The sequence below is a fragment of the Microchirus variegatus genome, assembly GCF_963457635.1.
Source record: "Microchirus variegatus genome assembly, chromosome: 3".
Classification (NCBI taxonomy): domain Eukaryota; kingdom Metazoa; phylum Chordata; class Actinopteri; order Pleuronectiformes; family Soleidae; genus Microchirus; species Microchirus variegatus.
Genome location: NC_139804.1, coordinates 24664309 through 24678556, shown reverse-complemented (window position 1 = coordinate 24678556; position 14248 = coordinate 24664309). Strand labels below are relative to the sequence as shown.

At 40.8% G+C, this 14248-nt stretch overlaps 2 protein-coding genes across 2 annotated transcripts; one reads left to right on the top strand and one right to left on the bottom strand.

Moving 5' to 3' along the window:
- Positions 1–909: 909 nt before the first annotated feature.
- Positions 910–4007, top strand: slc33a1 (solute carrier family 33 member 1; the record flags this gene model as incomplete). Its single annotated transcript, XM_083886911.1, has 8 exons — positions 910–1319; positions 1410–1563; positions 1660–1855; positions 2173–2375; positions 2534–2718; positions 2815–2932; positions 3512–3727; positions 3837–4007. 8 exons carry the CDS (start codon positions 910–912, stop codon positions 4005–4007), a joined length of 1653 nt encoding a protein of 550 aa, XP_083743037.1.
- Positions 4008–5840: 1833 nt separating this feature from the next.
- On the bottom strand, positions 5841–13687 carry rps6kb1b (ribosomal protein S6 kinase b, polypeptide 1b). The gene is made up of 15 exons (XM_083887335.1): positions 13537–13687; positions 11991–12034; positions 11748–11868; positions 11488–11556; positions 10203–10350; positions 10066–10123; positions 9765–9865; positions 9508–9598; positions 8982–9072; positions 8787–8894; positions 8647–8709; positions 8441–8518; positions 8048–8155; positions 7764–7876; positions 5841–6743 (listed from the first exon to the last, which is right to left on the bottom strand). Exons 1-15 carry the CDS (start codon positions 13603–13605, stop codon positions 6488–6490), a joined length of 1518 nt encoding a protein of 505 aa, XP_083743461.1. The 5' UTR covers positions 13606–13687; the 3' UTR covers positions 5841–6487.
- Positions 13688–14248: the final 561 nt, after the last annotated feature.

The following is a 14248-nucleotide window of genomic DNA, read 5'->3' as shown; positions in this document are numbered from 1 at the left end:
ACAGTTGTTGTCTGAAGTTGGCTCCACATTGATACTCACAGTTCCCTTCACTCACAATGACTACTGATTTAAAACCATATGCACAGGTATCCATGCATTTGTAGGCGCAATTTATACCTGTTGTATTCAGTAGGTATGTTAACATCCGTTGGTCATTATCCAAATAATTATTGCAATAGTTTGTGAAACTAAAGTTAACATTTTACTGCTTTTGGCTCACTGGATTTTTCAACTAGGATGAGGAGTGACTCCTAGCTATTATTTTTGTACTCCATAAACCCATCTATTTATGTAGAGGTGAGGTGGGGCCAACTTTTGCCACTTCTCACAGCATCGGTCATTGTTATTTAATTTATTGGGCCCAAGCACCATCTTGTGTCTGCTATGATTATTCATTTTCATAATCATCATCATTTTCTTTTTCTTTCACTTACTCTTTCAGCACATTTTTGAAGACCAAACATGTTCAATGCTGCTTGTGTAAGTTTTGCATAATATTTTTGTTTGCAGAAGCTCACGCACTGCCAAGTGCACTGAAACCTGTTTGCTTTCCAAACATTTATCTGACAAAGATTCATTTTGCACTGCAGTGCACTGCAGACGCAAAATCCAGATTAGAGAGACAGACCAAACGTGTCTGAAAATACCATAAAAGCAAACAAATGCTGCCCTGATTTAAAGATCACTCAGCCATTGCCATTGCTTTGAATTCATCTTATTCTCTGTGAACATCTGGTCTGTAACCCTGTGTATTGTTTGTTCTGAAGTTTTGCCTCCAAATAAAAAAATGCACTGTTCATCTCAAGAATATTCATATGATTATATTGATAGTAAATTGTAATTTCACATTCTCCTATTTCTTTTTTTCAGGTCTGCTGACCACACTGCAGATTTGTCCACTTCTTCAACATGGAGCCTTTAGACATGATAATTCACAAGAATGGGCGGCAGAGGAAGCTGGCAGGTTTCACCGTCACAAATGTAAACATGAAGGACATAACCAAAGGACAAGCGAGTGACTCTGACCCGGACGTAGAGGACACAGAGAGTCTTCTTAGGGAATCAAATTCAGAGGACATGAGACATACAGTCCAGCCTGGGATCCAGGGCGAGTTGGGCAATGTGTCTCTTCTTCTGTTTCTCTATGTGCTGCAAGGAATTCCTCTTGGACTGGCTGGCAGCATTCCACTGATTTTACAAGGCAAAAATGTCAGCTACAAAGACCAAGCCTTTTTCAGCTTTGTTTTCTGGCCATTTAGTCTCAAACTTTTCTGGGCGCCACTGGTGGATGCTCTCTACTTCAGCAGGTTTGGTCGAAGGTAAGAAAGACGTGTTGTTTAGGTCACTGTTTTATTTATGTCTTATTTCCTTGTCATTTACATGCCTCCACCTCTTATCTCTTTTTGCAGAAAGTCGTGGCTGGTGCCCACACAGTATCTGCTGGGCCTGTTCATGCTCTATCTTTCAGCAAAAGTGGATTCACTGCTGCACAGTGAGGCAGGACCAAATGTGTTGATACTTACTACAGTCTTCTTCATGCTTGCCTTTCTGGCAGCCACACAGGTAGACCATTATAAACACTGTGACATAGACATCAAGAAAGAAGAAATTATTTTATTTACCCTGTCATTCACTTGCTTTCTGTTTTCTGTTTTCAAGGATATAGCTGTGGATGGCTGGGCCCTGACTATGTTGTCCAGAGAAAATGTGGGTTATGCATCTACATGCAACTCTGTGGGTCAGACAGCTGGCTACTTCCTGGGAAATGTGCTCTTTCTGGCTCTGGAGTCCGCTGACTTCTGCAACAAATACCTTAGAGCAGAGCCTAAGGACACAGGCCTTGTTACTTTGTCAGGTATTTAATATTTTTAAATAATAATTTTAAGACGAATTATATTTCTGATCGTCTTTTAAATCACATAACTGTCCAGCGGGTTGTTGACAGGCTTCAAACTTGTGACCTACATCACTAAAGGCACCAGTGTGTGCAGGTTTTGTGGAGGTTTACTGAATCTGTAGGTTTACTAACTTATTATAGTTAAAGGTGTTAGCATCTATAACATAGCCTATTTATCAGTGTATCCTACTGCCCTTTACTCAAGCATAGGTGAGTTTTGGTATGACACTAGACTTTTTAAAAAAATCTAAATTTTCTGGTGTCTTCTGTTACAGACTTCTTGTTTTTTTGGGGAGTGGTGTTCCTAATTTCCACAACGCTCGTGGCCATTTTTAAAAGGGAAAATGAGCCAGGCAGAGGAAAGAGGAGAGCCCAGGATGAGGAAAGACACAGCGTTTTGGAAACATATAAGTTGCTGTTGACTATGATCAAGATGCCCACAGTCTTCCAATTTTGTGTCCTGCTTCTCACTGCAAAAGTAAGTGACTGATGGTGATGACGTGCAACAGAAAGCAACCATCTATAGAGCTCCATGTGACCGTTTGTCGATGAAGGATCAGTTGGCCTTATATGCCTGCTCATCCCCTTTGAGTTCAAGAAACCTCATATTTCTTCTTGTGTGTGTGTGTGTTTCAGATTGGTTTCTGTGCTGCAGACGCCGTGACAGGTCTGAAACTGGTGGAGGCCGGAGTTCCCAAAGCGCAGCTGGCTTTGTTGGCAGTGCCCATGGTGCCTCTGCAGATTCTTCTCCCAGTGATCATCAGTAAATACACAGCAGGTCCCCGACCTCTTGACGTCTTCTACAAGGCCTTTCCTTGGAGGTTGTAACACAAACTCTCTCACACACAGCCACACAAAGTTGTATATGCACCCGTTCAATGAACCGCTAACAAAGTGTTGCTGTTGTGTGATTTCAGGTTGCTTATAGGCCTCGAGTATGCTCTGCTGGTGTGGTGGACCCCCAGTGTAAGACAAGACGGAGGGTTCCCTGTTTACTACTATGCCGTAGTGCTGCTTAGCTATGCAGCGCATCAGGTCAGCATTTCTCTGTTATTACCTGTACATGAATATTACCCCTTTTCTCTTCATATAGGATAGCAATTGACACAGGCTACTTGATATGGAGTAGTTGGATTTCAGGGCTGATTTTTTTTATTTATTTTGTTTTTTGGTCTGGGCAGGGAGAAACAGACCTTCTGAAAACTTATGACAGGGTTACTCTGATTGTTTGTTATCAGACACAACTCAACTAATGATCACTTAAACACTAACAGTTTCCTTACCCTACTTTCTCTTCACCATTGTTTTTTTTTGCGTAGTAAAACAAACACAACGACCACAGAGGATAGGGTCAGCTTCCTGTGTACACTGGCATGCACATGCCCAGTGTACCTCAGCGGTCATGTGATATGTTTTTGATAAGTGATAGGCTATGATATTGTGCAGAAATAGTGATTGTACTTGTGTAAACTGCATTTTTCAAATTAAAACTAATATGGATGTAGACTAGAGTGATGTCTGATGAAATTAACACCTAAATGATCACACCAGAGTTTTGGAGGTCACTGATTCACAAAGTTAATCTCTAACAAGTTTCTCTCATTTCCACCACAGGTGGCATTGTACAGCATGTATGTGGCTTGCATGGCCTTCCATGCTAAAGTTAGTGACCCACTCATCGGTGGGACCTACATGACGCTGCTGAACACCGTCACTAACCTTGGTGGAAACTGGCCCTCCACTTTGGCTCTGTGGTTGGTGGATCCACTGACGTCTAAGATGTGTGAGGGAGCAGATGGGCAGAGCTGTGGTTCTCCAGAAGAAGCAGGGGTAAGTGAGCGGGCCAGAAGACGGAAAACAAGACTGTGTTTGTTCTCATCTAAAATTTGTAATCTGACTTCACTTTTTCCCCCCCCCTGTCCTTATTTCTCCTCTACAGCTCTGTGTTAAGGAAGGCGGGGTTTGTGTGACGACACTGGACGGCTACTACGTGGAGTCGGTGGTTTGTGTTGTGATTGGCTTGACCTGGTGGTTGTGGTTGGGGAAAAAAATGAAACGGCTGCAGGACCAAAGCCCCGCTGCATGGAGGTGCAGAAATAACCAATCGTGACCGCCTGTTATCGCTACACACTCTTGTTGATGCACTGTATCTCTGCACACTCAACGGTCAGAAAACATCCGCTCTCACACAAACTCACCTCAAGTACAAAAATCCGAAGAAGTTTACTGCACTGTGTGTTGTCTTCTGTGGTGGTAAAAACCCCCTGATGATGCCTGTGACTGTAACGGTTAACAGTGATGAACATCCAGGCTACAAAACATCATTTTGTAGAAATTTTAAAATCGTTCTCTTCCCTCTAACCACAATCTGCTACTTGAAATAACTTTACCAAACCAGAGCAGGGTCATTTGATTTTACAGTTGAACATACATAGATTGTTTGGTTTGCTACTTTTACTCCAGTAGTGAAATCAAGTATTTTTAGAGGGTGGTTTTAGTTTAATCAACACCGCAGTAGTTGTTTCATCCTGTATTCGAGGATACTGAAGGGAAAATGGATGCATCGTCTGTTTTGAAGGATCCCACAAACACTGTGGAGAAGATGCTTTGTTGGAGCGTTGACACACACTCAGCTTTGCTGTTTAGACGAAACAATACAGATTCATACTGTATTTTCTGAACCTGCTGTTTTTTAAGGATTATTTAAATATAGTTTTTTTTCCCCTCTGAAATTCTTTGTGCCTTGGTTAGTTTTTTTCTCCAACCTCTGTTCACATCAAAGACGTCCAGCAGCAACATCTCAAAGCCAACCAGCTCTAATGAAATAATCCAAATATTATTTAAAGATACTGTTGTTTTTATGTACTGTAATCTGGTAGTTACCTTATATATGCCTTCTTACGTCAGTTCTTTGTGTTTTTGTGTTAGAAGTCATCAGTGAGCACACATTCCGAATGAAGAATTTCATTTGCACAATGATTTATGAATATTATATCACCATAGTATCACCACTGATTAAATTACCTAGACTGTCGAAAAAAAATGTTGTTTTTGAAGGAACAATCTTATAAAAACTTTTAATCAACTTTCCATCAATCCGTTTATAGTTAAGTTATTTTGTTTTTAGTTGGGCCTAGCTGGCCAAATTATTTGTAGGGATTTGGGTTTTATTGCTTTCTGTGGCTAGATTTTCAAATCCCAGACCATGAGATCAGCTGCCATTTGTTGTTTTTCATGTTGTACATACAAGCGATCTGATTGTTACAGTATTTTCTCGAAAGCCAGCATTGAGGACCATAACTTTTTTACTCATTTTGCAAACTTCCCTGTAAACAGGCGAAACTTAGGCAAACATCTTTGGATTACACAATTGTAATATATTCACAATGAATTTGAGATTCTGTCTGCTTTATTTTCAGTCTTTCTCTTTGAATGTGAGTGTTGACATACATTTCAGATTGGGGTTTCATATCGGTGTTAAGTTTACTTTGTTTTTTTAATTTCAGCTGCAGAATATTGTTCATCATATTGTAAAAAAATAAAGAACCATTATATCCTATAATGTCTATATGGGAACCAAATCTTTGCAAATAAAAAAGAAATGCTGATTTGTGAGGTATCTGCTTTTGAATACAGATTATATTATACATAATAAACAAAGTACACACTGCACAGATGTATTATAATCTTCCTTGCTTTTCATGAAGTCTAAAATTTTCATTCTCAAAAATTAAATGCTGATGCAGGAGGCTGATCTCACCACTGCAGACAGCATCCACATCCACTGGCTCCAACTATGAATTCACTCCAGGAACCACAGTTCTGATGAGTCTGATGAGATAATCAATGTATGGATCCCACAACTAATGAGCCACTCCACAGCAAACATTCAAAGAATGTAAAACATCAACATGGTTTTTCTTCTTCTTTAATTTAGGCTCTCTGATTCACCATCCATGTAAAGCACAGTTAATGCATCCATTCAGTTAAAACATCATAAGATGTAAAGCCAAGTTCATCAACACCAGACCCTCGGACTTGTCCGCTGCTCTCACTGATGATTTATCTTTTTTTTTTTTTAATCATAAACCTTGTTCATATAATTTAAACCCGAGCCAGGAAGCATTTTTGTCTACGAAGAAATACTGTCAAAGGTCTCCCCCAATGGAAGCAAGTTACCTCACTGGCATTCATTCAAACAGCACAAAGCACTTTGGATGACTGGCTGAGTGTTTAGTTTTAAACCGCTTGCATACTGTGTGATACATTATCGCCTTTGACTTCCTGATCACACGAAGGCTGAAGCTCCTCAAAGATTTCCAGTCCTAGAAGTCCACTTCAGGAGGGAGAGGAGGGGGGTAGTCAGGGGAGAAGTGGTGAGATGGCGATGTTGTCGGTAGCTCTTCGTTACTGCAGCACACCCGAGTCCCAGACCCACGCACAAACTCCAGCTTGTGACCGTTAATGTAGTGTGCAATTTGTTGATTTTCATTGTCTCGAGAGCATCCATCTCTTTATGCTTATTTTCTTAAAAAATATCAATAAAGAAAAAAAGTCAAGAAATAAACTCTCCTACACAGGTGTGGCGGGTCATAGGTTCATACGTAGATGTTCGGGCCGCTTAGCCACGACGGGATAGGTCTGCTGCTTCATCTGACCCAGGTTGACCCCGGCAGGTTGACGGATGGGAAGAGGGGCCGAGGCCTCGGAGCTGGTGGTGACGTCCATCTGCTCAGGGGTGGACACTTCCATGGCCTGGTCCTGAGAAGACTGGAGGACACTAGGTCCACCGGCAGTGAGAAGGGGGCTTCGTGGCCAACAATCCCCCCCAGGGAATTTGACTGGGCTAAAAGGAAACAGGTGGGAAACCAGAGGCTGTTACAAGTTTGCTCACAACAAACAAGAACAAAGTAAATTGGTTTTCATTCTTCTTTTTGCTTTAATTTTTACACAAGTGAGTGATATGGATGAAGAAAATCACATGCTGGCAGTACATTTTGGCTCAATGGCAATGTACCATATATGTCACTTATTTATATCCCCAGAACTGAATGCGTTATTTTTTACACATGAACTACTAATAAAACAGTGATGAACCTAAACCCTTAAAGTCATTATGATTATAGAAACGACAACATGTGCAGCGATAAAGAAGCAATGTACCAGCGAAACAACATAACCCACTGGTTTTAATGGGGGAAAGAAAAAATAAACTGAAGCACTTTTCAAACAATTAAACACAAAATGTAACATGGGAAACCAACTCATGTCTAATAGAGCCAGGCTTGTGGCTGTTGTTATTATTCTGCCTCTGTCAATCAAGACAATCAGACATGACTTTAGTGCAGCAGCGCAGGGGCGGGGAATAATAGGTCAAACTGATAAACAACAGTTATTTTGTTTTTTTTAATGGAGAGTAGTGAACAATATTAAAATTGTTATTACAGCAAGAAGGGCCACATGGTTGGTGTAGTGGTTAGCGCTCTTGCCTTTGCAGCAAGAAGACCCGGATTTGTGACCCGGTCAGAACAAGGGCCTTTCTGCATAAAGTTTGCATGTTCTCCCCGTGTGTGTGTGTGTGGGGGGGTTTTCTCCAGGTTCTCCAGCTTCCTCCCACCGTTCAAAAATATGCATTATGGGGATTAGGTAAATTGGACACTATATTATCCATGGGTGTGAGATTGAACGAGATTGAACGGTTGAATGTCTCTATGTGTCCCTGTGATTGACTGGTGAACTGTCCAAGGTGTGGTGTGACCCTGCCTATCGCCCTATGTCAGCTGAGATTGGCACAGCTCCCCCCTCGACCCTCATGTGGAGGATAAAGCGGAAGAAGATGGATGGATTACAGCAAGACATGCATTACCTCAGAGGTGTTCTTGGACTGCCCAAGATTCGTCGAGGTGAGCGAATTCTTGGCTCAAATGAGAACCTTTCCTTAATGTTTTCAAGGACTGATGGAGCGACATACGTGAATCCCTACAAGTGAAGACACCAGAGGTTTTTACACATTTTACACAGAGAAAAAGTTTGTTTAAGCTCCATTTGGCGTGACAATATAGTCGAGTTTAACTGCGTTTATGAAAACTTCACATCTTGATGTGTTCATTGACAAACATAGATGGATTTTTGACTCATCAGGACAATTACCAGGAAGGCTTGATTGGCACTCTCACTGAGGGTTGAGTCATCAGGGCTGTCGACAGGTGTTTGACTGGTGAACTTCGAGTCGAACTGACTCACGTCTTCAGCTGATTGCTGTAAAGAGAGAGCGATGAGGAGAGCACAGGTGAGGTGGAGATGCAGCAACATGAGAAGCTGAAACTGGAGAGGAGCTGTGGTTCAATTACTCAAACTTGTAGTGTTGGTTTAATCTATGGAGGTAACCAGAGGTAAACCCAATCCTGATCTCACATACTGTTCAGCTCATCGCATCATCTGTGATCTGAAAGATGCCATTTCAGCATTTAACATTCTGATATTTCCCACCTCTAAACCTACAAAAGTGTCTATTTTAGAAATCTTTGAGACTTTAATACTCACCAGGAAAGGTTTAAAGGGAGGCTCAACTTTCCGAGCCAGCAGTTCCTCCCAGTTGATGTGTCGAAAGAATGGATGAGCCTACAAACGATAAAGATAAAATATAGTGTTTCAGTCTGGAAAAACAATACAAAGGCATTTGTTACCCTGTTTAACTCGATATGTTTCAGTGACTTGAACATCAGCAGAGAAGCCCCGTGCGCTCTCACCTGCACCTCTGTGGCGTCTCCTGCTCCTGCTCCCAGACGCGATGAGGCATTTCTCTTTAACAACTGTGAAACCAGAAGTCGCATGTTTAAAAACAACATCAACACAACAGCCCTACACTCATTTGGTTTATCTCACGTACCCGTTTCAAGAGATCTCGAGCTTCCTGTGTGAGGTAGGGTGGAAGGCTGAGCTTACACTTCAGAATCTTGTCAATGGTCTTTTTCCGGTTTTCACCAGTGAACGGTGGCTGCAGTGAGAAACGTGAAAACATGTTAATTCAGCGTCTGTAACAGCATAGCCATGAGAGTGAAGCAATAAAAACCTTTTAACTGACCGCTCCTGTGAGCATGTCGTACATCAGAGCGCCCAGACTCCACCAGTCCACTGCTCTGTTGTGTCCACTTCTCATCAAGATCTCTGGAGCCCTGTGACAGCGTGAGTGCACATTTCTCAATAATGCATTTGAATTCAAGTGTAAAGAAACCAATGAAAGTGAAAGACAGAGAGAGGCAAGAGTGAGAATGAGTAAAGCTGCTTTATGACATGAATTGGTCTCTGGAGGTTCTCTGGAAAGTGCCAGCATGGACTGTAAAGTCACGTCCTGCTTCCTGTTTGCTCAAGACAGGTGTGCCAGCCCTTCGCCTGGATCCTCCTGAGATTCTACTGCATACTCTATTCCGGTGCCTTCGTCATATATGAAAATTGGGACTAATTGCACCAAAATCTCTAGACATCACATGGAGTTCAAAAAGAGAAAGTATTTGTGTGTGTGTGTGTGTGTGTCCGTGTGTAACTGTTTGACAGAGATACTACTAGTGAGACTGACAAAGTGAAGAAGAAGGAGAAAAAGTTGGACTTACATGTATTCGATGGTACCACAGAAAGTGTGAGTGACTGTGCCGTCGTGAATTGACTCTTTACACAGACCAAAGTCTGTCAGCTTTACATGACCTGGAAAAAAAAGATCACACAGGTGTTTATAGATGTGGTGGATACTTACATGCATATGTGAAGTCAAAATTTCAAGGTGACGAGTTAAACATAACAGGACCAAATATAAGTAAAGAGATGACAGTTGAGGGACAAATCGAGCCAGAAATGAATTTCAAACAATAACCTTGACTGTTGAGCATGATGTTCTCAGGCTTTAAGTCTCTGTAGATTATGCCCTTCTGGTGCAGGTGACCAAGAGCCATGGAGATCTCTGCCAGGTAGAAACTGGAGACAAATGAGGCAAACATAGAAGGTCATTATTAAACAATAGGTCTGTGGTGAGGAAATAATGCTGTTACTGCCATTAACTGCCATTTATCATAGCTCATGCACCATTAAAAGTGTATAACTTTTTCTTTAGTGTGCTAATGTTCGATTTAATATTGACATGATTACAAATGGGCGACAAAACAAACAAATCTCACCAGGCTGTGTCTTCCATGAAGATACCCTCCCTCTCCAGCTGCATGAAAAGTTCTCCTCCTGTACGGGAAAACACATGTCACACACTCTCAACATCATTCCCGTGTGCTTGTACCACATGTATATTGCTTATACTGACCACTAAGATACTCGAGGATGAGGTACAGCTTTCCTCCCGTCTGGAAGGCGTAGATGAGATCGACGATAAAGGGATGCTTCACCTCCTCCAGGATGTTCCTCTCAGCCTTGGTGTGGGCTGTGTCCTTGGCATTGCGTACAATCATAGCCTGGTGTCCCCAACCCAAATAATCAATCAATAGCAGCATGTTATGAAGTGTGATGAAACCTGAGGCATGTCTTTAACCTGTTTTTAATCAAGAAATAATACAAGGTATAGAATGTTCCTATCTACAGGTTGTGTATCACTACGTTTCAAGCTGCTTGCCTCATTCTACAGATGGTCACCAGAGACTAACAACTAAAAGAAGGCAGATTGTGCTCCGTCTAAACTCAGCACAGCCATGTTCCAACTGCGAGTGTCTTTCAATTTCAACTAGTGAAAAACACCAAAGCGTTAAAATAAAATATATCATGAAAAATATATCTCATTGTCTTGATGTTTCCTAAAATCTTGTTCAGGCTGATTTAGATTTATAAAATGGATATTGCAATGATGGTAAATTTACACTATATCGTGCAGCACAAGTCTGTATCAGCAAATATTAAAACTGTTGTCAATGGATATTAAATTTCACTGAGGAATCTCATCAGTGTCAGTGAGCCACTAAGTATGCAGCATGCTGTTTGAACGAGATCAAACATGATTGGCTGTCTCAGGGTGCACAGAGGTGACAAACAGACAGATCTCATTCCCCAGGAACAAGAGAATGACTGGGCTAAACCCATGTGTGCGAGCGTGTAAGTGTTTAATGAATGAATGTGTGTCGAGAATATCTAAAGCGCACAGAGTGAACAAGAGAGCAGAAAAATGCTCCACGTTTGACTGCAAGACGACATCTGTGCCAGACAAAAACGTAAGAACTGCACTGTGTTTTGTCACTTAATACAGACTTAATATAATTATATCATTCAAGTATCAGTATTGAAGTCCAGATGTAGATATTAATATCGTATTGAATGTTTTCAATCAATACTCAGCTGTAGTCATTTCACAACAATAAAGCGGAAGCAGTGTGAATATCAAGCAGTATCTATGAGACTGAGGCAGAGAAGTGCAAGTGCCAAGGCTGCAGCAGAGAAGCACAAATGGCAGTTTACCAACTAGCAGTGAAATCTTACCCCACCACTGGCTTCAAGGACAGCCAATATTTTCAGACAGGAGCACCAGAATACTTATTTATAATAACAAGCACATACACATAACACATACTGAGAGCAGCTGGAAGAGGAAAAAATTAAGTTACCTTTTTTAAAACTTTCATGGCAAATATTTTGCTTGAAGCAGCACCGACAACTTTTCGAACTTGGAAAACCTGCGCAGAAAGTAGAGAGAAACAATTAGCATGCTTATAACAATCAAATGAAGAGCTGAAAAAGATGTAACTCAAAAGGTAACCATAAAACACATAATCCATAATCCACATAAAAAGTGTGCGTATGGAGGAGTGAGCGAGTGCTCCATGTCCTTTATCAAGGTTTGCTACGTCTCAGGGAGCACAAGTACCTTTCCATAGCCACCTTTCCCCAGGACCCGCAGTAGCTCAAAGCACTCTGGTCTAATGTTCTCCGTCCCCTGGTTGACATTGTCCTCCGATATCTCAATCTTCTCACAATCGTCCATGTTGCTGCAAAGACATATTCAACACACAGCACTAAAAACCTGTTTTTTTTCCGCTTACAGCATCATAAAAATCATACAAGGAAACACAAAAGCTCAGACTGAACATACACTGTAGTGAGTACTTACAATTCAAATCCACTGCACTGATCCATGATATCATTGATTTGAACCTGGAAGCAAAAAAGAAAACACAGCATACATATATGTCAATTTAGTCAGTATGTGTCACTATTTTTTACTCTTTTTTCATAAGTTTGGAGGGGATTTTAACTTCATGACATTTGTGTTTTTATACCATATTCTTTATTCTGTTCAACATGGTATGCCTACATAAATAACACCTTATAGCACTTACTTTAAACATACTTACGCAAAGATATCTGCACTAAGAGCTGCAATATGATTGACGATCAAATGAACAAATAGTCATCTATATTGATTATTGATAATGGGTTTCTTTACATCCTTGTATGCCATATACACACAGAGATAGTGTGTGATTTATAAACAAAAACTTAAAAAACTAACTAAACATTAAAGAAACAACAAACAGAAAGCAAAATAAAGAAATAGCAACAGCATAATCCAATATATCCAGTGTACAACAAGAAATTGAAATTATAAAAGCGCATAACCAATAATCATAGTTCTCCTGCTAATCACCCCAAAACAAACCCTCAAAATAGAAAAAGACAACGGCTGACAACGCTTCAACAATACACCCCAAACCATATTTCTCTGGCGCCAACAGTTCTAACAGTGACAAATATGTAATTTGGTTGAAAAACATCTTGAAATTAGGAAGCGAGTCTTCCCTCTGTACACAAACTATTAGTTAATAGAGATAAATAAGCAATCATGAAAATAAACTTGGCAAATGATGTTATGTCCCCGCCCACAAACACACAAATATTTACAACAGAGTCTGTGAGGAAATCATCACAGGCAGTTGCTTTGAAGCAACAGTTGCTCAATCACTGCAGCATGAAAATAATCAGCGTGCAGGAAAACAACAAAAAGTCAAAAGTTGTTTGTCTTAGTGGAAAAAAGTTGGCAGACACTGGGGTCCAAAAGTCTCCGAACACTTCTTACGGTCTAGTGGGAACGTTGTCGTGTTTTGAGTGTAAATACACTGTACCTGAAGGTGATCAGGTGAGTTTGACACATGCAATAAACAGCTTTTAACACCTCAGTTAATAGCTGTCATTTTCAGGTAAATTTAGTTTGCAGCTCTGAAATGTTATTACTTAAGTTTTATTTATACTATGAAAAAAAACCAAGTTGCAGCTTAATCTCTACACTACCTTACTGTGTCTCTATCCTGCCAAAATAAACTGTTGCTCACTGAGCCACATTTATCACTGCAGCAGCAGCTTTAGCCAAGTAAGGCTTTGCTTGCACAACATGTCAATGATGTTGTAACAATATGACAGCGTCAACAACGCGAGCGTTTCATCACCAAAGAACATAATTAAGAGAAAGGTAAGCGCCCAAGAAGTGACAGCTGTCTTGAAAGCTGTCATGCTCTCTACCAGTGCATGCTAACAGTGATAGCAGAGGCCTACGAGCCCCGGCTGCAGAGCAGGCCTGTGGTGCCTGGCTGGCAGGCTAACAGCTAACAGCTAACAGCCACAGCTGACAACTGCCGCAGTTACGTGCATCATTAAAGTACCTCCTCGCACTCATCGTCGGAGACATTTTCCTCCGGCTGGTCCAAATCAATGTCAAACACTCCAGCCATGGCAGCGCTTCGCTCGGATATCTCTGTCACACACCGCAGGAATGGCAGGCGTCCCCCCGCACCTCATGGACAAACACACACCGCCGCCATGACCGGGTACTACACTGAGCATGCGCAGTCTGCGCCGCTCAACACAAGGGGCGGTGACCTGCGAGGCTTTTGTTTTGAAAATAACAATAACTGCTCTTCATACATTGGCGATTTGTAGAATAAGCAATATGCTACTTTTTTAAATTTTATTTAACTTGTCTTACATACAATATAACACTTAATAGAGACATAACGTCAAAAAACAAAATACTACATACATAAAAAGAGAGAAAATAAACAGGCATTCACATAAGTGTATAAATAAAAATATGAAATATGAGTTGTTTGCAACATGTAAGCATTGCTTTTTTGTTTGTCTTTTTTTCTTTCCTTTTTTAATTGGCATGTAACAATAATGACAAATAGAACAATTATGTGTAAAGCAGTTCGGTAAAGTTGGAAAGATGAAGCAACCGACCACACCATGGATCAATAAAAAAATTCTGCTAATTAGTAGTAAATATATAAACCCACACAACAATGTTCATAATTCGTTCATAATGTTCATATTCATGAGCTGATTTGCACACATAGAGAGCAAGTATATGAAAGT